This window comes from Pezoporus wallicus, unplaced genomic scaffold, assembly GCF_028554395.1.
Source record: "Pezoporus wallicus isolate ANWC-B61680 ecotype Strahan unplaced genomic scaffold, APGP_CSIRO_Pwel_v1 contig_8673, whole genome shotgun sequence".
Taxonomy (NCBI): domain Eukaryota; kingdom Metazoa; phylum Chordata; class Aves; order Psittaciformes; family Psittacidae; genus Pezoporus; species Pezoporus wallicus.
This window is the reverse complement of record NW_026637196.1, coordinates 1,155,292-1,177,386: the sequence shown is the minus strand read 5'-3', so window position 1 is coordinate 1,177,386 and position 22,095 is coordinate 1,155,292. Positions and strand designations below refer to the sequence as shown.

Here is a 22,095-nt window from a genome sequence, read left to right as displayed (position 1 = left end):
GTATTACATTTTAAGCAGGAAAGATCATAAAACTACTATTAAAAAAAAAAAACCAAAACAGATACTCATGCAGCTTCTGTTTGTTTTCTGATTCTGTCTTTTCAGTCCTGGCCCTCCAGAGCACATAATTACCAATGATGTCCTAGTGGTAAGTTTCATACATGAATTTAGCTTGGAGTGACTTCTCCTTTGGTTTGAGTCTCTCCTCCTTCTCCCATCCATCTGACATTTCAGAAGCTACAATAATAGATAAAAGGATGGTATGCATTATAAAGCAAAAAATGTGGAACAATTCCAATTCATTTTGGCTTAACTGTTGCACTCCTAATTCAAGAATAGAAGCAGTGTTTCTTGAAGTCCTCAGGTTTTACAAATGTCAACATTTTGCCCATCTCTGGTTTGTTCATGTTGCAGAACCCCACATTTGTTGATGTTCAAAGTGAAAACTGCTTGTGTTTTGCATAATACAGTATGGCAGCAGGAAAAACAGAGGTTATAAAAGGGATGAGTCTGTAGATTGTTCAGTATACTCATGGCTGAAAAGTTATCTCATATAACAGCTTTTTGGGAAATGAGTTTTTTAATAAAGAATTGAATTTTAATAAAGAATTTAATAGTCATTGAAACATAGAGTCCTCCTTTAGTGTTAGTCAGCATGGGGTACATTACCTATGTCCTTGGGCTGGCCCAGCAGCTAAGGAGTACAAAGTACTGTGTGTCAACCATTCCAAGACTGCACGTGATTTCCAGATGCTAGTCTTCAATACCCCTGAGACAAAGTGACACATATTCTTTTCTCCCCCCCCCCATTTTCTGTGTGAGGCATAAGGGCTGTAATGATTGGCATGAGTTGTTCCTGAAATGCCTTGGAAAACTGTCCTGGCATGAGTTATTAAAGGTGAACTGGAATGACTCAGGTGGAGGGTAGGGTGGAATATAATCACAATTTCCCTGCATCAGGACCAGCAAGAAGATGCCTTGTAAACTAATCACTGCCATACTACACAGTAACTCATCATCAGGTGTTTTCCCTCAGCTTTCCTAAATAATTATCAGATATATGTGTAGCTGTTTGGGCAACAGTGTGTTGTACAGTATCCTGATTTTGGGATAACTTGAATGGGTATAACAACATCTGGCAATATACCACTGTATGGACAAACTAGTTCTGAAGGAGTGTAGCTGGGCTACTGTCCTAGGTTAATAAGCTCCAAATTTACTCTTGTGCAGCTGGATTGCTTCCAGCATTGAGACCAGTTTAGTTGGCTCTACATTATAGGTAGTGTTTATTTGCATGATGTTTCATTATTTGCAGCAGATGTGGCATTTCCTATCTTTACAATTTTCCACTCCTGTTTTTTATAGTCCCGTGATGTCTGCTGCTTGGAAGTGCAAGTGGACATTAACGAAAGCAGGAAATATTTGAAAGGTATGCTGATTTCTCTGTCAACTGAGGCCATGACCGTATCAACCCTATCGTAGTCATTCAGATCCAGGTGGAGGCACTTTAGGATACAGAGATGACTAAGGATGTTCTAAAGACAGTAAAATGTAATGGAGTGAAAGTCCCTGAACTGCCTCTATTTGTAACACTGATGTCTGCGTGTTTTCCTAGTCTGGACACAGTAAACTTTGCTGGTGGAAGTATGATGGAGTGCTGACTCTGGGGGCACCCCAGGCTTTGTGATAAAGGCAGGAGCACCAGTTTCTGTGCTGTAGGAGACTTGCCAGTGTGGCATCTTACACAGTTACCACAGAGAATGACTCCAGAGTAGTTTGCTGACTATGTTCCTATTTTGCCTGAACAGTGGTATTATTCTCTGAAAAAACCTCTCTTCCCTAGAGGGTAAAAATCTCGTGCTTACGGTGCCTGAATCTCATGAGAGAATACAGAAGACTACAGAGGACACAGACACTTTCTACTTCCATTGCGTGAAGGCTTGGGAGCCAGTTCTGAAAATCAGGCTGCAGGTAATGGAGGCTGCACAGTACCACTGTTCATACTGCTTGCTCTTTTCATTGTCACCAAAACAGTAAAGAACTGAATTGTTTCTATTCTGTGAATAAACCCTATGTTTTCTGTTCTCTGTAGAAAGTTTCTGATAAGGAAGATGAGGATAGCAATTTAAGTGACACCTTAACAGTTCCACTGAAATTTCTCCCTGTTGGATATAAAGTGAAAATAACCCTTCCTGTAAGAAATGTAAGTGCTTTGCCATTTATATTTTTTTGAGAGAAGAGTACCCCTCAGTATTTAACTCCAAAATGTTTAAAGAAAAGAATAAATTCCTAAGCCTGAATGACAATTTTGTGTAAATACAAGTTTTCTCTGGAAAAAAAAAGGTTAGTTTTCTAGTGAAATACCAATTTTCTTTCGATAAAATCTATAATTCGAAATTCATCCTGGTCAGTTTGAGATGCTGTCCTTACACAGTTAAAGATGAATATTCAGTACTCCTAGAAAGGCTTTGGGAAGCCCCAGTGCTCTTTATCAAGCCTGGATGGTTAGCTCAGTCCATATACCTACATTTAATGTGGCTAAAGTTAGGTGAGTGGAATCTTACCCTTGGAGAACAATTCAGATCACAGAATGGTTTGGATAGGACCTTAAAGATTACCTAATCCAACCCTCTGCTGTTATGTTCTTGTGGGTACAGTCATAATCGTAACTGGTGTTTAGTTGCTTTCCTTCTCTTTCCCGGTATAGTTTTCCAAAGAACTCTATGCAGGGTGGTAGTGGTGGGGTATTCCAGGTAGCACTGAAAGTCTGGATTTCAAACTTCTCTTTTTCCCAGTGATTCACATTCCTGCTTTCAATGTTTTCTTTACAGAATGTGCCACTGTATTTGTACCTCCAACTAAATGATTGGTAAGAGGACTGGGTTCTTTTTCTCCAAAGGTTTTATTGCTCTTTGAACTATGACTTCTAGAACAGTGTCCTTTACTTGGATACAAAGAATGCACATGACTAGGGGCAAACCATTATGATAATTAAGTCATCATTAAAGAGTCACCACAACAGATCAAAGTTAAATGTCCTTGGGGCAGAAGAGTCACACCAAGATGCAGAAAACCCCCACCAACCTATGAGAGTTTCAAACAGTGAGGAACTTAGTCACTAGTGTCCTTTACATCAAAGAACCGAAGACTGAGATTGAAGGCTTCTTCAAAAGGGACACAGAAGCAGGAAGGCAAAGGGAAAAAGGAATTTGAAATAAGCAAAACATTCAGAGCCCATGCATTACTCAAACCACACAGATGCTCTTAAGCAAACAGATTTGTGGCTCTGGTGATATCAGTAGAAAGAAGGACAAGCTAGGGAAGATGAAAAGTTGCACTGTAAAATAATGAGACAGACAACACATAAACCGAAATTATTTGAATATATTTTTCATTGTACTTTTTCTGTATAAATCTGTGGTACAAATCCCCAGGAAAGACCTTGTTAGGTTCAAGTCACCCTTTGCTTAGAAATTATGTGAAGCAGAAATAGAAAGGATTCAGCTTACAAAGACACAAAGAAGCCTTTCTTTTTTTCATATTTGCTGCCCTTAGCTGGCAGTAAAACTTGCCCTGAAACATTAGAGAATAGAGACCCTGTAGAAGCAAAGACCATCTTAAAAATCTGAATGTGGGACCTGATGAAATCCATCCGTGGGTCCTGAAGGAGCTGGCAAATGAAGTTGCGAAGACGCTGGCCATCATATTTGAGAAATCATGGCAGTCAGGTGAAGTTCCTAATGACTGGAAAAAGGGAAATATAACCCCCATTTTCAAGAAGGGGAAAATGGATGACCCGTAGAATTACAGACCAGTCAGTCTCACCTCTGTGCCTGGCAAAATCTTGGAGCAGATTCTCCTGGAAGGCATGCTAAGGCACATGAAAATCAACAAGGTGCTTGGTGACAGCCAGCATGGCTTCACTGAGGGGAAATCCTGCCTGACCAATTTGGTGGCCTTCTATGATGGGGCTACAGAACTGATGGACAGGGGTAAAGCAGTTGATGTCATCTACCTGGACTTGTGCAAAGCGTTCGACACTGTCCCACATGACATCCTTGTCTCTAAATTGGAGAGACATCAATTTGATGGGTGGACCACTCGGTGGATAAAGAACTGGCTGGATGGCTGCACACAAAGAGTTGTGGTCAATGGCTCAATGTCCGGCTGGAGACCAGTAACGAGTGGTGTCCCTCAGGGATCGGGGTTGGAACCAGTCTTGTTTAACATCTTTGTCACTGACATGGACAGTGGGATTGAGTGCGCCCTCAGCAAGTTTGCCAATGACACCAAGCTGTGTGGTTCGGTTGATACCCTGGAGGGAAGGAATGACATCCAGAGGGACCTTGACACGCTTGTGAGGTGGGCTGATGCCAACCTCATGAGGTTTAACCATGACAAGTGCAAGGTCCTACACCTGAGTTGGAGCAATCCCAGGCACAGCTACAGGTTGGGCAGAGAAGAGATTCAGAGCAGCCCTGTGGAGAAGGACTTGGGGGTGTTGGTCAATGAGAAAATGAACATGAGCCGGCTTCAGTGTGCACTCCCAGCCCAGAAAGCCAACTGTACCCTGGGCTGCATCAAAAGGAGCGTGACCAGCAAGTCGAAGGAGGTGATCCTGCCCCTCTACTCTGCTCTCGTGAGACCTCACTTGGAGTATTGTGTGCAGTTCTGGTGTCCTCAACATAAAAAGGACATGGAACTGTTGGAACAAGTCCAGAGGAAGCCACAAGGATGATCAGGGGACTGGAGCACCTCCTGTATGAAGACAGGCTGAGAAAGTTGGGGCTGTTCAGCCTGGAGAAGAGAAGGCTGCGTGGAGACCTCATAGCAGCCTTCCAGTATCTGAAGGGGGCCTATAGGGATGCTGGGGAGGGACTCTTCATTAGGGGCTGCAGTGATAGGACAAGGGGTAACGGGTTAAAACTTAAACAGGGGGAGTTTATATTAGATATAAGGAGGAAGTTCTTTCCTGTTAGGGTGGTGAGGCACTGGAATGGGCTGCCCGGGGAGGTTGTGAATGCTCCATCCCTGGCAGTGTTCAAGACCAGGTTGGACGAGGCCTTGGGTGAGATGGTTTAGTGTGAGGTGTCCCTGCCCATGGCAGAGGGGTTGGAACTAGATGATCTTAAGGTCCTTTCCAACCCTAACTATTCTATGATTCTATGATTTCTTTGAAACTGGAAGGTGGATTTCTGTCTCTAAATCTGAACAGTGAATCATGCTTTTTTTCTGATATTTAGCTGACTGCAGTTGTTGAAAATAGATCCATATGCATTCTAAACACCATTCCTATGCCTCTCTTTCAGCACAGAAAAACTAGATGTGCGCTTAGGCTATGATTTATGCCGAGAAGAACAAGAATTCCTGCTAAAAAGGAAGAGAGTGGTTGCCAGTGCCCTGAAAAGGGTGCTTCATCTGGAAAGAGATGTGCATGGACACGAGGTCTGTGAGTTGGAATCCAAGCTTGGGGTGTGGGTGTGTTCAATTAGGGTTGGCACATCTCCCCACAAAATTCGTAGTAGTTTTTTGCATGTTGATGACAACCCCATTGATGTGAATGACAGCAGAACAGAAGTTCTCATTGTGGCATACCCATATTCATCTAAAATTTCAGCTCAGCTATTCATGCCTCCATTCTTCTCAATAGGCCAAATTCTGAAGGACATAATGTACTACTTTTCAAAGCCAGAGCTTCAACAGTGTGATGCAGTGGGTCAGCAAGATATGAGGTGTTGGCACATTGTGTTAGACACAGCCTAGTCAGCACAAACCAAGCAGGAAAACAAGAGTATTTGAAATTCACCTCACATAGACATTTATGAAATCATTGTAATGTTCCTTCTTTAGACTTACTTTCACAAAAAGTCAAAATTCTTTAGGGTGGAGAAAGAGCATTTTATAACAAACTCCAGCTGAAATGTTTTGTTGCCAAGATCCAGAGCAAATTTTTAAGTGAACATGATTTTCTTGCTGGAATAATATTTGTTAAATAGGTGCTGTCCAAAGAATAATTTTGTCTACTTAATATATTTTTTTTCTGAACTTAAATCCATTCTTAATTACACTTATTGCAGTTTTTGTTATTTATAATAAAATTGTATCATTATCTGTTATTAATCATTGCAATTCCAGTTTTAAAGAAGAAGGTGGGGAAGGAAAGGTAAAATTCATTGCATTTTCAAAATCATGCAAACTCATCCAAGCTTTGGGGTTAAGGGAACCCACTGAGTATCTGGAGGTTAATTTAAAGAAGGTACTGGTAAAGGCTGGCAGGATGTTGCTTTAATTTCATTGTCCTCCAAAGAAGTCTCCTGAGGAAATTAAAAGAGCTGTAATTAGACTTGTCCATATAGGCAAATAAGTAACTTTTTGAAGATAATACTTATGTTTTGAACAGGTCCCAGTAATAGCTGTTATGGCAACAGGCGGAGGCCTCAGAGCAATGTCAGCTATGTTTGGCCACCTCATAGCTCTCCAGAAGCTCAATCTGTTGGATTGTGTTACCTACGTCACTGGGGCTTCTGGCTCAACATGGTGTGTATAGCAAATGAGATTTGTATTTGGAATGACTCTTGGACTACATTTCTACACAGCGAGAGAGATGCACATCTTTCAAAGTCTTACATTGTTAATAAGTGAATGTAATTCCCTGGTAAAGCTATTACTGTTGACTGTAAATCATAACTTCAGTTTACGCTTGTCAGTTCTCTCTTTTGATGAAAGTGATTGGGTCAATATAGTAATTTTCCAGAACTATCCATATAAATGGATTATTTTCCCATATTTCTGTTCTTTAGGACCCTAGCAGACCTGTATGAGCATGCTGACTGGTCACAAAAGTCTCTGGAGGGGCCACTTAAGGCAGTAAAAGAACAAGTGACAAAATGCAAGCTCAACCTTATGTCTATAGAACATCTGAAGTATTATCACAAGGAACTTGCTGAAAGAGCAAAAGCAGGACATGTGTCATCTTTTACAACTCTGTGGTCCCTTGTTCAGGAAATGTTTTTACATGAACGGGTATGTGCATGGTCCTGCCACACGTTTGGGAAATATCCAGTAATGTTCTATAGAGCTTTACATTTTGAGGGCATGACATAATGTATGGAACAAATCCAAAGTGAATCCCAGTGAGATCTATAAACTTGTAGCCAGGATTTTCCATAGTAGCTAATGGTTTGAAGATGCCTCTGTGCTAAAAGTACCCAACAGCTAGCAACTAGTAGGAAAACTTGCAGAAAGAACTGAGCAATCCCCCCGTGAAAAATCAGGTCTTTTGAAGTCCTTTAGTTGGACACTTAAGAGCTAGAGTAATCTGTCCTCCTGTGAATATTAGTCTCAGTCTCAAGAAAGATCTGTGGGATGCAGGCAATCAAGGCACTTTGATGTTAATGAAAAAGTTACTAGGAATCAAAAAAGCAACCAGGAAGGAAAGTGCAGGAACATGGAGGAAGAAGTCTCTTATAAAAATGTGACTCAAAGATTCCTCTGGGCTGTAAAACATTTACAATCTATCTGTGTCCAGATAGATTGTATTGGTGTTTTTTGCCTTATGCTCTTCCAGAGGTTTACTGTGTTTTTTTTATGTCTTTGATTAGCCAAGAAAGTACAAACTCACAGACCAGCGCAAAGCATTGGAGCATGGACAAAACCCATTGCCTTTCTATTCAGTCCTCAATGTGAAAGAGGAAAAGTTCAGTACATTCAGATTTAGAGGTAAGTATTCCTACAGTTTTTTCTGACTGCAAGTAGGGACAAAAGAGAATTTGGAGGAAGGGGTTGTGCGTGTGTGTGTAGAAGAAAAGGGGAATACATCTGTTACTTGCCCTGACTTGGTAATCACCTTTTAATAAAATGTCTTTTTTGCAAACTGCTGGATGTTGATTACAAAGAGCACATCTGCTGAATGACATCCTCAGGCACAAACAGGGCATTTCTGAAGAGCTGGGCTGAAGTTCTAGTTTTGCCACAGACATTGTGAGTGAGTGTGAGCAAATCGTTTGATCTTTTTCTGCCTCAGATCCACACCTATAAAATGGTTTTGATGGTTCCTTAGTTTACAGAGGTGCTGTGAAACATAATTTTCACTGCCCTAAATATTACACTGATGGAAGTACGAAAATGGAGTATGATTGCTGTAACAGGTGTGATATGACACCCATTAAATGGACACAGACAACATTCAACACAAGGTATTAAAATGAGCAGATAATGGAAAGAAAAAGAACAGTTAGTGCTTACATTTGGTTTGGTTTATAGCTACTGTTCTACTGCAATACATGAACAAGACAGCATGAGCCAGGAAAGAGCACGGCCATGCCACACTGTGATACTTTCTAGTTCGGCACTGATGTGTCCTCAGGCTGCTCTATTACATCATGTAGGCTGACAGGTTTGGGTTAGTAGAGGTTTAATGCCAGTCATTCCTTGCAGGCTAGATCACACTTGCATGTTGTACATTTGATGCTCTTCGTTTAGAGAGCAAGTGGGATCCCAGAATCTTTATATAGGAATATATATACAAGTTTTTGAAGCTAATGTTAGATTCATTCTGAGGTGAAAAAGTTAGTTCTATTTGTATGCAAATTATCCCTCAGTTTTGCATGAAACTAGACAGTGTAGTTTGCAATACAAAATTACTGACAGTTCAGAGCTGCTGAGACAAGTAACGTCTAATGAGCCCATGGATAGCTTCATCCACAGGTGAAGGGTTTGTTTTCTATTACATTAAACATGCTATGTATCAATTCTTTTGTAGAGTGGGCAGAGTTCTCTCCTTACGAGGTGGCCATACCAAAATATGGAGCCTCGATTCCTTCAGAGTACTTTGACAGTGAGTTCTTCATGGGAAGGCGAGTGAAGAAGCTGCCAGAATCTCGGATCTGCTATCTGGAAGGTGACCTAGTAGTGCAGTATATTTAATCAGAACATGGTACAAAGTACAGTGCTAGCTAGCCACTGGTCTGTATACAACACTCCTTGACAGCAAGTCTCCACTAGGTCTTGATTCAAGGGTCTTTTTATCCCTTTTGTACACTGCTGCTTGTTGTAAAGCTTCTTTCCTTCTGTCCTCCCTTTTAACCTGGGCAGATCTGAGCAAGTTGCAGCATGGTTCCCCTTCCCATTTTCTGAACCAAACAAGAAGGTGGAGAAGGCAAGTTGTGGAAATAATAAGCCTTTCTTCCCTGATCAGTCACCAACTGTTAAACTTCATTTCTAGACAATGCATTGCTGAGGTAGAATTGGAAGGAACTGAAAATAAAACATAACTCATGTAGAACATGAACATGTAGAACAACCCACAAAGGCGACAACAATGAGAGCTTTGTGGGTTGAAAATGGTGTCGCTAATCTTCCCTGCCCATAAGGATGAAGGAAGTCCTTTTAACCTCCCACAACTGCTTTGACTAGCTGTTCTGCCTGTAAAAGTGAAGGAAAGGAGAAAAGTCAGAGGAATCCATCTGCCCAGGCAGATTTTAAATCCTTGCCAGAATTTTAGCTTTTGATACCAGAAACAAGGATTCAGTGGAGACAGAAACTGTATTTCTTACACTGTGAAGACTGCTGGAGATTGTGTTTGTACCTCATGTGAGTATCTGGCAAGAGGCTTAACGGCAAAGGACAGCTCTTTCTTTTCCAAAAGCAGACTTACATATGGAGCCAATTCTATTTTGATCCTGAACCAGATGAACTCTACAGAAACAAAACATGCCTGAAAGGAAAAAATGGGTCTTAGATCAATTTAAAGAATAAATATGTTTAAGGAGGGCTTTACACTTATACGTCTTTTCTACACTTTTAATGCCTGCTTTCTTCCACAAGTGCACAGTTGAAACTCTAAAACATCATTTGGGTGGCTGGTACCTCTTATTTTGTTACTCTGTACTGTACAGTGGATTGTCTGTGTCGTAACAGGGTCACTTCACATGAGCCAATAATATGCAGCCTGTATCCAATAATACGGATACTTGTAATAGTATTTAACATGTGGTGGTGCAGTATTTTTCCCATGTGGTTTGACTTGCAGGTCTTTGGACAAACATCTTTACTAGGAATTTGCTGGATGGCTTGTACTGGTCCTCAAATTCAAATGAATTCTGGGAACGATGGGCCAAAGATATGGTAGATATAGGTAAGACAGAGTTTTGAAATCAGTATTTTGACCAGATAGTGCTTCCTGTTCAGGGGAGGATTAAGAAAGATACACTATTGCTACTGTTTGTGAGTAACATCTCACATGTTCTCCCTAAACTGCTGCATGATGTGCTGCCTCACTGTGGATCTTTCACCTGTATCAGTATGATCACTATGGGATGTTTTTATTTTATTTATTTTATTTAATTTTTTATTATAGTTTTTTTTTTTTATACTCAGATGCACACTTCATGCTATTTACAAGTGTCTTTCATTTAGAATTTGCTCATGATCTACTAAATGAGAAATGCAAATGAGAAGGGTGGCTTTTACTTGTAGGCAAAAGTACAAAGCCGCTGTGTCATATGAAAGAGCAAAAGGCAAACCCTGTGCTTGCTTTAAACCAAACCAGATAGCTCTTTGTTTAAAAGGGGTTGGTCATGTGCATATGTTTTCAAGCAAACTGCAGGGAAGGCTGGGGACTGAAGGATGGACCCACAGGAAGACAACAGGGGCAGTAGCCAGTGAAGGTGCCTGGCAGAACCCATTGCCGATGTTTTCTTCTCACAGTCCCTTCTCTATTTCAGAAAAGCATTCCCCTGAGGAAGACATCACTGTCATCAAGCCTCCTTCCTGCTTGTCAGGGAAGCTGTATGAGATGTTTCAGGACATTATGACCAAGCGTCCACTTCTGGGAAAGTCTCATAATTTCCTGAGAGGCTTAGAATTTCATAAGGATTATATCCGTCAGAGAAAGTTTATTGAATGGAAAGGTAACTGCAACAAAGAGTTAGCTGCAGTGTGCAGGTAACATCTCAGATATTTCTTTTATTATACTTTGTGAATCTCACATTTAGAGATATTTTCTCAGGGTCTGGAAATCTGCTGAGGTGGAACTATGTTCATGGTGTCTGTTTCTTAAGGGTAACAGGTTAAAATGAACTGTTCCGTGGGTCACTCTTTCACCTCCTGAAGATATCTGTAATTTATGTCAAAGCATGCTCTTCTACAGGAAGTTTGTCACTGCTTAGGTACAGTAGTCAAACGACTCAGAAATGGTAGAGTCCTTTGAGGTCAAGAAACAAAGGTAACACCTAGCAGGTTATTATGTGGATCAGATGAAGGAAAGGACAGATTGCAAATGTGGTTGCCCATATGTGTGCTATTACTGCTGGATGATTTATCCATCCAGACACCTCTCAAACTCTTCAGAAACAGAAATACGAGGATCCAACAACAGCGAGTTCAAGCCACGTAGGTTTAAATGGCAGGTAGAATGTGTAGATTTCATGTATAAATCCAACAGCAATTTCCTATGGCCTGTGCAATGCAGGCAGGCAAAGTAAACAGTCGTGACAATTTTACCTCAAAATCTATGGAGCAATCTGTGAAATGATAGCAAGGTGACAGAGCTGAGGCTTTGTGCATTAGAAACCTTCCTGCAATCCCAGCATTCCCATTTATCCCATGGGCAGGCAGCAGTGTGGGAGGACCCTCCTAGATTAACATTATCAAGGTGTGTTCTCTGCCTCCTCTGAGTCCTTCTCTTTGGTAACTTGTGTTTTCTCTCCCCCGTTTCATGCAAGTTACAACAGTTTTTGTCCCTGGCTGCCACTGCTACATGGTTTGCTGACAACGGCAAGAGATGGTGGAGCTTTTTTGTAGGTGAAGGCAGAGCCTGCAGTGTGCTAAGTGCTTTCAAAATGTTCAGTAAGCAAAAAGTCCATATTCTAAAGAGTCTGCTCTAAGAAAACAAGTGGGAGGAGAAAGCAAGTAGCATAAGAAGGGTGGGTGAGAGAAGGAGCAAGTGAGTATCTTAAGAAGGTGGATGGGGGACAAAACTGACAGTAAATGCATAAAAAAAAATCACTTTCCTTGCATTTTTTTTGACAAGCAATTTTGTAAAGGCAAATGGGTAGAAGCATATTTCAAGCGGGATTTGGAGGAAGAGAACATAGAGAAACTAAAGCCTACTTCAGGTTAGATATTCTACAAAATAAAGTAAAAGAGGTGAAAAGCATGAAGTCTGCAGTAGGAAAAGGGAAACTGAATGTCTGGAGTAGGAAAACGTAGCAGATTTTGTATCATCTTTTGGCTATCTGCATCACACCAATCTAAAGCCAAGTACGGATCTCTAGGAGCAGGAGGAGATGCCAGCTCAGTGAACAGAAATTATAGTCTAATGTTAGGTGAAGTCTCCAGAATATAGCTGTGCTTTAAAGCTTCCCTGCAGCTCAGGTTATCTGACACATTAAAACAAGACTTTAAATGCCATGTGAAAAGCCTCTTTTTCATGGTGAGAAATTTGAGAACTTGCAGCCTGGAATTAGTGTAATGCATTTACAGGAGGGTTCATGCTTTCCAGGGAGTTCCTGAGGCAGGACTTACTTAAAGGCCCTTTTTGGGTGTGCGATGGAAGCAGCAGTTTCCCAGTGAAACGTCTACTTCTAATTCATATATCCAGCCATGAGAAAATGCTGCACGGTTCCAGCTCTGTGATAAGAAAATGGGGGTAATGGAATTTCAACTAAAACTGTTCACCAAGCCAAATAAAAGGGCAAAGTATGCTCTGTTTCTGTGAGGGACTGCAAGCAAATGTCTCTCATCTGTGAATCTGTGAATTCCCAGCAACCATGAATGCTAAAATAAGCAAATAATTTTGTGAAGACCTGACAGGGAGGGAATGGAAAAAAGATGAGTTATTACTTCAAGCTGCTGTCAAACATTCCAGGCCCTGGAACAAGCTAGAGCTATTCTGCATGGTTTAAATCAACATGAAAGAGACCAAGGAGGCAGAGAGATCAAAAGGAGTGAAATGCTGGAACTTACCTGCAGTACTTTTGTGATCGACAGTTTCTTAAAATACCTAAGCACAAACGATTTAAGGCTCAAGGGTTCTGCTCTGGGCCTTGCTCCCTCGTTCCATGAACTTGAGGAACACTCTTAAACCACTATTTTCGTATTTAAAACCATGGCAAAATGTTTCATATTCCATGGGATTAGAAATGGCACAGGGGAACGATAATGGACTTGCTGTCTACAGGGCAGGCTGGTGGGGTTGTGAGCAGAGGGACAGAAGTTCAGCTATGAGCAGTTTATGAGTATAGGTATAAAATTACCAGTTGGTATAATCCCTTTGGTCTCCTTTTGGTGTTAACATGAGGTTTAATTAACTCAAGCAATATTTTAAGCTGTTGGTAGGGGATGCTGTGATCATGATGTGCTATGTTTTTGCAGCATGGTGAAAGCAGGTTGAAGTCAGATTTCTTACCCTGTGATAGGAGTCTAATCCAGAGAACGCAAAAGCAGAGCAATGCAGACTGTAGTGATGTACTGCGCTTGTTAGACCTGTTGCTGCCCTCTGAAACTGTTTGTGCTGTTTTCATTGTTTTTCCCAGTTCTCAGGGGAAAAAAATAAAATCGGCCAGATTCTGTATTCTGTGAGAACTCGCTCCCCAGAGCAGCGGTGAGGCCAGCGGAGCCTGTGTCTCACCTGCGTGCCTGGCTGCCTCACAGCCTGCCTCTGTGAGTGTGCTGGGGGAGTGTGGTAACAGGCCAGATGTGCTCAGACGTGCAGTTTGGAGGGAGTGCTCCTGAGGCCACGTTTGTGGGCTCGCCTTATGGAGGGAGGTGAGCCTGGTCTTGAGGGCAACCAAGGGGCTGCCCTTAGCACAGACAGATTTACTGAATCCTCCTTTCCTACCAATGCGCCACTAACTGTATTAAAAATGTTTTTCAGACTCTGTGCTGGACGCTTTCCCTAACAACCTGACACCGCTGCAGAAATATCTTTGCCTGATTGATGTTGGCTATTTCATCAACACCAGTGGGGCAGGGCTTTTCAAGCCAGAGAGGAATGTAGATGTCATTATCTCACTTGATTATGGACTGGGGAATGTGTTCAAGGTGAGAAGAGGAGCATACTTGGTGCCTGGGGTGACATGGTTTAGTGCAATGTGTCCCTGCCCATGGCAGGGGGATTAGAACTAGACGATCTTAAGGTCCTTTCCAACCCTGCCTATTCTATGATTCTGTTCTAGGATTCCTTGCCGTCCTGGTAAAACTGTTTATGTATTATTAACACTTTTAAGAAAGTCGCTCTCTAAATCTTGATCATATAGTCAAGAGCAAAACAGTCACCAGATCTTGGAGGAGGAAAGAAACTTCCCCTGAGACTAGAACTATAGAAACTGTTAGGCTTTTTCCTTTATAGTGGATTGCAGCATATACTTTCTAGGATCCTCAGAGAATGCAGGAACTATTGGTTGCTGGAGATATGACCTTGATCTCTGTTGGTCTGTCCTCAAGACAAGTTCTAAGCATGGCTTTTGGTCATTCCCTCTAGCTGTAAAAAACTTTAATGGATGATAAGAAGCATCTTCCAACTTGTGATGAGTGATGGCAGGATGCAAGGTTATACTATGGCTGCTTTGTACTACACATTCATTAGAGAGCGGTTTTAGGGACTGAGTTAAGTTGCCAGCCATAGTATTTCTATGATACCTCAGTAAACCTGGTCCTTGTCTTAGTGTTATCTTTAAGGCAATGACATTCTGTTTCCACAGCAATTAGAGATGACTTACAAATACTGCAAGATACAAAAAATCCCATTCCCGAAAGTGGACATAAGTAAAGAAGAAGAGATGAACCCAAAGGAATGTTACGTGTTTTCGGATGCAGAGGACCCCAGAGCACCCATAGTAATCCATTTCCCCCTGGTGAATGATACCTTTAAGGAATTCAAGGAGCCTGGTAAGTTCGGTCAGCAAAACTATCTAGTTGAGTTCAGGCCATTTGTCTTTCCAGAGCATGGATCCCAGTTGTCCTTTGTAGCAGTAATTCTAAGTGAGGGCACTGCCTTCATGTGAGTGAGACCATTCTGCCTCCTACCCATCATGGCCATACACATCTATTTGCCTGTTCCATTGGCCATGAAGGAGCATGCCCACTCATCTGCCAAGACAGGCTTAGGTTACTACGTTCAGCTCAAAGTATGTAAGTTTCCACCATGGCAGAGGAGGAGGTGTCAACTCTTCCTGTTAATCTAGTCATGTTAATCTTCCCACCACAACCAGGATTACGTTCCCCATTCACAGAGTGAAACCGTATCTCTCATCTGGTAAACTATGACGCAACAAAGATAGCTGAGCCAGGTCCCTGTCTCCACTGATAAGACTCCACGTACTGCTCAAGAAGCAGGTTAGCAAACCACAGCAGGCTCAGTGATGTTGAGTAAGACGCAGGACAGAACAAGGCTTTAAGCCACAACTCACGCGACAAGGCATGTTGGAGAAGGCAGTACTTGCAATGGTAAGATGTTGGGGAAAAAGGCGAGAATTCTTCCTCAGCCCAGAAGAGACTGGGAACGTCTGACAGCTGCTTCTTCCCTCACTCTCCCCCTATTATGTTAAGACCTATCAGTAGGCAAGCAGGCTGGGCACTAGTTGTTTCTCCCATGCAGTTGGGTTGGTTCTGTGTGGAGGTCCAGCAGGCCCTGGGCAGGAGGGTTTGCCTTCTGATGTTGTCTTTGCATGCAGGCGTGAAGCAGCAAAGGCCATATTAGTACAAGAGAAGGGTCAGCATAGACTAGGTTTTCCAACAGTTTATGGGATACTCTGCAGAAATCAGGCAGTATCTTCTTACTGCTTTTGCTGTCTGACTTCCTTAACCTGAGACCTTCCTCCATGCTGGAGCTTTTACAGCAACGAACCTTGAAGTATCTCACACACTGCTTTTTGAGCTTCTACATCCCCTCACTCAGCCCACCAGACAGAGCACTGGCTCTCCTTCCAGATTTACCCCAAATTATACTGTGGTACTGGGTGGGACCGCAGCAAAATGGGTATTTCTGAGGGAAAATCTGGAGAAGGTTATAAACAACAGGAAAGGAGGTCAAGTAAAGCTCATTTTCTTTTATGAAGTTCACCAGTGTTTAGAGAGTATGTGCAGTAGGAGATACACCAATAAAATCACATTTAGAAACTGGATGAACAGAGGAGGTACCCAGTAAAAGGAGCTAGGCTTGTTCAGTAGAGGCTGGAGATGGTCCAAATGGCAATACACAGTGAGACACATCCACTGAGCAGTGACTACCAGGTAAAAAGGGTGTTTTACATTGTCTCTGAATGAAAGATGGATGAGATTATGTAGAGCAAAGCAGCTGCTGCAGCTTCTCAGCGCTCCAGGACCAAACTGATGAGCTGCGATGCTCACCTGCATGTGTCTGAGCAGCCGCTGATTCACCAGTCAAGCTGACAGCCTGCAACTGATGTGGGTGGTTGGGGAGGGAGGTCCTTGGCAAGCTGCTTGTGTGGATTTCAAGTTTAACAGCGAAGCTTTTCATTTCTAGATGGCTGAGAGACACCTTGTGGAATGTGGGTACTTATTTATCTTGCTTTTAACTGTTTAAACTCTAGAAAACCGAATCAGCTTGTGAAGTGCCCATTCACATTGCAATTACACTGTGATTTTGTGTGCTTGAGGCAGATGCAGCTGTATCTGGGTGTGGATAGCACAGACAATATGTCTCTGAGTATTGGGAGGCTCACTGAAGAAAACTTTGGACATTTCTAATCCAGCAACCTCTAGCAGCAGCCTGTGCCCAGCACCCTCAGATCACACTGTCTAGAAACTGCTAGGTTACACTAAAACCTGCTACGTCTCAAGCAAAATTCGTGTCATTTTCATGCTGTTCTGGTAGACATTATAAGGAATGGCTCAGCAGTCTGTTTGCAGCCCTGCTGACAGTTAATCACAATACATTTGTGATTTGGGTGTATTTGTTTCAGACTGCAAAGAGACAAAGAAAAAATGTAACTCTAAACATTTTATAGAGGCATAAATCAGAGTCTGAAGTCCCTGGTGGAGGTAATTAGGGTGTCTGTAAGTGAAAAATTGACCTAACAGAAGGGGTGGATATTGGCAGTATGCAAGATGTATGCCAGGTGTGTGGATTGTCTGAGAGTCATGGGGTTTGGGAAAAGATCTGGACCCAGGGGCACGCTGCCCAGGAATGACTGTCTGGGAATGACTGTCTGCAGGGGCAGGACAAGGGGGAAGGTAATGATTCCTGCCAGCCCTGCTGAGGGATTTCCAGGTCTGAGCTTTAGCAGGAGGGGCAAGGAAGAGCAGCTGGAAAAGCTGAGCAGGAATGGCTCTTCCAGGCTGTGGAGGGGTGCAGTCTTTCCTGGAGGCTGTTTTTAATGTCAGGTTCTGCCAAGTAGATCAATCTCCTCCAATACCATGTGTTTTGTGCTCCAGACTGATCTCACAGTGGTAGCTTTTGTCTTTCTCTGCAGGGGTAAAGCGCTCTCTCTCAGAGATGGAGGAAGGCAAAGTGAATCTGGATAATAACTGCTCACCCTATTACCTCATTAGGCTAATCTACTCCTCTGAAAACTTTGACAAGCTTGTGAACCTGAGCACATACAACATCCTCAATAACAAAGACCTGCTCCTCCAGACAATCCGGAGTGCTGTAGAACGGAGGAGAAGCAGCAGGACTTGGAATCTCCCCAGCTACTCTAGAGCTGGATACCGCTAGGCTGGGTTTTTGCACAGTTCCCCACTGAAGGCGACAACAGTCACACTACAACACATCACAGTCGCATTACAACATGTCATAGTCGCATTACAACATGTCATAGTCACATTACAACACATCACAGTGTTCATTATTTGCAAGAAACTGAGGAAACCTGTACATTTCTCATCTTGCCTTGTTCAAGTTCCTGGCTTTCAAAAGGGTTTATTTAGGCTCCTTCCCCCAAGCTTTCAGACCACAGGAGCTTCACACTGTGGTCTTACTTGTTAAGAGATTAGGGTCCTGGTTAGCAGAGATGTTCCAGGATCTCCCTGATGTTATAGAATATGGTGGTGGTGATAGTGATAGTTCTTAAGAGCCTGTCACCTCAATCCTGAGCCTATTGTCGGTGTCTTTTCAATGCTTGGTTACAAAGCAAGTCCTGGCCATTTGCATTCAGTGATGTCCAGATCTTCAGACGGGCTGAGCAACTAGAATTTGCACTGAATTGGTGGGCTCAGCTTTGAAGTCAGGCCAAAGAGTCATATTTATCTGTGAACAACGGCCAAACTGCAACGTGAGCAATTGCATCCTGTCTGGCCGATTACCTTTGCTGATTTAGAAATTATTCCTTTTTTCCATTCCTCTGCAAGAGCTTGGCACAGAAACACTGCTCCAGACTGCCATGAGGGGGGCAGTTACATTTCAAGGAGAGAGGACATTACCTACAGAGAGTGAGTACAGTGCTTTTGAGCATTGGCTGGAGGAAAAATTCCGCACAAGGCACAAGTGATTATATTGATTTATGTGGGTAGTGCCTTTATGCATCAGAATGTCAAAAGCCTGAAACAAGCTTTTGATACCAGAAATTCAAGGGGAGTAATTATCGTAGACTCAAGTACAGTTAATTTAATAAAACGTAAGCTAGTGCTCCTTATGTATGTCAACTGAATGTAGGATAACATAACTCACAGAGTGCACAGCCATTGTATTTTCACACCCAGAAGATTTTTTCCTTTTACAGTCTTCTACCCCTAACATCATAGTCAAGGTATTTTTAATAGGTGCTACACTAAAATAGAGCACAAATAAGGAAAAGGAAATTCTTTATCACACCTTTTTGCTGGAGGAAAATGTTTGGAAAAATGACACCTGGTTTTCATTTGCTTTGGAGTGCAATGAGAGATTTTGCATTGAACTAGGAGCCTGGAACATCTTAATAGCCCTCCAGAATCTGAAAGGAAAGGATGCTGAGCAGCATAAAACAGCTCCACAGAAGTCAAAGAAGTTTCCAGACTTCCTAGCACTGAAGGATTTAGACCTGTTTCTGGCTTATTTAATCCAAACACAGCATACTCATAGGGATCTCCAAGGAAAATCTTATACATTTCTTCTCTGTTGGAAATTTACTTCATATCTAGAATTGGTTTTGTTGAAATCCAAAATTAGACCAAGAAAGAGAAATGGAGCCCTGCCTTTTTGGTATATGTAGGCAGTATTCAAGCTCAGAGGGAGAGCATTTATGAAAGGCTTCATTGACTGAACCCTGCATCTACTAAACGCTGCTTCTGCTGCAAGCAATGTCAATGAATATGCCCCAGCAAGATTCCTTGTGCAATGCTTATTTACTAAGGAATACTATATGGAACCTGAGGAGTCTTAACAGCTGGAATGCAACTGGACAACTGAATTCAGGCCATAAGAACTAATTGGATACTGTCTGCAAGAGAAAAGTAGCCATTTTGAGTTGAAAGATGAGATGGCAGCAGGCAGCTATCTCAGGAGAGACAATCCTACGGGCAGGATCTGTTACCTTCCTGTAGGAGAGCAGTACATTCTGACACAGTATGCTGTGATGCAGATAGATGCACATGTGGCTGTGTGCACTGTTTCCATGCTCCCCTGGCTGGTCCTACAAAGAAACCTCTTCCTACAATCTGCTTGCACAGAACAAAACCTGATCCCAGCTTGACTGTGGAGAAGCTGCGTGCTCCCATGTCCTGTGACCTGGTATACCTTGATTCACCCAGGCTTCAGCACTTGGCCTCACAGCCAGTTGATGCTTGACCACTGCTCACTTTGACCAGGAGGCGAACAGAAAGGATGGACTCTTCTTAGTGAGTAATACCGCTGTGCTGCCCGCCTCCATGCCCTCACTGTGATGGTGTGCTTGGGGAACCAAGTTATTGCTTGCATCTTCCAGCATCATGGTATTACACAGAAGGTGCAAAGGGCTGAACAGCTTGTGGGGTGTCCCAGCAACAGCAGCTTTTCTGCTGCAGTGGTTAAAGAACTCAGTTCAGTCAGGGACACTGGCACTCTCCACAATAGACTGCTATTTCTTTTGACACTAAACCAGTGTCTAGCTAGGAACAAGACCACCAATGGTGTTATGTGATTGCCTTTAATTTATGCATCCATCCATATTGTAGATAGGAACGCCATTTTACCTCATCTGCCTAATAACTGGGGCATGTCTGGTGCATTCGTAATGCTGCTAATGCAAACAGAAATGTTCACTAAAATGTGAAAGAGCCAAAACCCCCACAGGGTTCTCAGGTAATCCCCACCCAGTGGAGAGTAACTTGTCTAAAGTACTGTTAAACCCTGTTGTAGAGTGAAGGAGGTAGCTGTGGGTAGGGAAGGGAGTGTGAAGGTGGTGTGATCTCCCCTTGCCAGGAAAACTGTCACCCAAGGTTGTGCCAATACTTAAAGTAGGGCCAGGGACTGCTGTTCAATCTTGCAGCCCAGAGGCACAGACAAGCACGTGCCCCTTGATCTCCTTGGAGCCCCATGTGGTACCCCGTAGCCTTAACCAACAATAGTTTTTAAAAACATACTTTTGCATTTCAGGCCCTGAAATGATGTGAGGGCAGTATCATTGCCCTTCACAGTGGGTTTTGATTGACTGTTTGGTTGTTTTGGTTGCTTTTGTAGCGTGACATTGAAGGAGCATGTTGCTGGCCTGATGGTGTGAGGGCAAAGGCTGCTGGGGGACTCTGCAGGGTGGAGGGACCCACATCTGGCACAGTCTTCTCCATGCAGGTTGGTGGGAAGACGTGGCTGGCACATGCTGCCTCCCAAAGCACACTTGGGCTCTGCGTTAGAACATGCTGATTTGCACAGCATGGAACCCACAGAACTATTGAGCAGAGCTGCAGTGATGTACAGCTGATCAGTGACCTGCGGTCAGGTCAGCTCCTTGGTCTTCTTTCCTTTAAGGTGTGCATGGAGTTTAAGGGAATGGACCACTGAAATGTCTTTGTTCCCCAAAGGTTTTGTGTTTGTTCCTTGACCCTGTCTTGCCTGGCCTTGTGCCACATGCTGTTGAATGGCTGTTTGAGTGGAGTGCATGAAAACCAAAGTAGTCGCTGCAAGGAGAAAGCTGTCTCTCTGCCTCTTACTGTACAAAAGTGTATGTGAAAAGGCACATGGCATGCTTAGAAACTCGGCCTTGCTGTTCTGGTGTTATGTTTGCTTAACCACTAGAGATGAATGCATGTGTGTGAAATCCTCATCCAAAATGCATCCCAGATCACTGCTTTGAGATGAACATTTTGTTGGAACACCCCCCCCCCCCCCCAGATGCAGAGCTTGCTATCTGCTGCCAAACACAAAGGAAAGAGAAGTTTGTTCTTGTAACTCTTAGCTACTCATTATAGTAATAGCTTGTTTGTGTCTTTGAACTATTCAGTAATATAATAATCAAAAATAAAATATTGCAAAGGAGCACCAGACCCATGAAAGTCTTTATGTACCTGAACACGAGACTACATCTTTGCTGGTTATGTTAGCACTATTTACGCTAGATGCCTGCTGAGCTCTTTGTAGGGCATTGACTGGTTTCAAGAATGGGTGGAAAAATCAAAGAGAAGATATTCTGGTTTACAAATGCATTGAGAGCTTGGAAATAAGTGTGGAACAAACTCTACCTCCTGCAGTAAAACCCCCTTCAATGGAATGGCACTAAGGATGGCAGGATAGCAGCTGTACTGAGCCACAGCCAGGGCACAGCTTTATTTTCCTCTTTGTGAGTTCATTTAAATGTATACAGAAGTCTGCCTTTCACTGAACTTTACTGTAATGAATTGAATGGTGAGTTTAAAATACCTAAGTTTGAAAAACAGAAAGTTTTTATTTTTGTGTAAAAGCAGTTAGAAGCAATAAAGGAAAATGCACCAGTTTCCCATCACTTTGCTGTATTCTTTGTGACAGGCAACGGCTCCAGCTGAGATGCAGCAGATAAGACTAGATCCAATGATTAGATCACCTTGTTGGATGTGAGTGACTGATCTGAGTCAGCCTGAACACAAACCTAAACTCTGGATGTTGCATGTACCCTTAAAGTATTTACATACACTTGGTGTTACGCACTTCCCTCCCACTGGAAAATGCAGAGAAGACTGCAAACAAAGAGTTACGCTTGGCTGAAAATG

At 42.7% G+C, this 22,095-nt stretch overlaps 1 protein-coding gene across 3 annotated transcripts in view; it reads left to right on the top strand.

Moving 5' to 3' along the window:
• LOC130596398 (cytosolic phospholipase A2 beta-like) overlaps positions 1-19,286 on the top strand; it is a 51,074-nt gene extending 31,788 nt beyond the window's left edge. For 2 of the 3 annotated variants that reach the window (XM_057403944.1, XM_057403946.1), the window contains exons 7-21: positions 106-148; positions 1,366-1,429; positions 1,844-1,971; positions 2,093-2,203; positions 2,832-2,869; positions 5,310-5,445; positions 6,401-6,537; positions 6,801-7,023; positions 7,602-7,719; positions 8,762-8,899; positions 10,031-10,135; positions 10,725-10,910; positions 13,877-14,043; positions 14,703-14,889; positions 17,436-19,286. In XM_057403944.1, coding sequence (XP_057259927.1) covers positions 106-148; positions 1,366-1,429; positions 1,844-1,971; positions 2,093-2,203; positions 2,832-2,869; positions 5,310-5,445; positions 6,401-6,537; positions 6,801-7,023; positions 7,602-7,719; positions 8,762-8,899; positions 10,031-10,135; positions 10,725-10,910; positions 13,877-14,043; positions 14,703-14,889; positions 17,436-17,680 — 2,026 coding nt within the window. In that variant the 3' untranslated portion in view covers positions 17,681-19,286. The remainder of the gene's footprint in view (positions 1-105; positions 149-1,365; positions 1,430-1,843; positions 1,972-2,092; positions 2,204-2,831; positions 2,870-5,309; positions 5,446-6,400; positions 6,538-6,800; positions 7,024-7,601; positions 7,720-8,761; positions 8,900-10,030; positions 10,136-10,724; positions 10,911-13,876; positions 14,044-14,702; positions 14,890-17,435) is intronic. The other variant, XM_057403947.1, reaches the window with a different exon arrangement.
• The last annotated feature ends 2,809 nt before the right edge of the window (positions 19,287-22,095 follow it).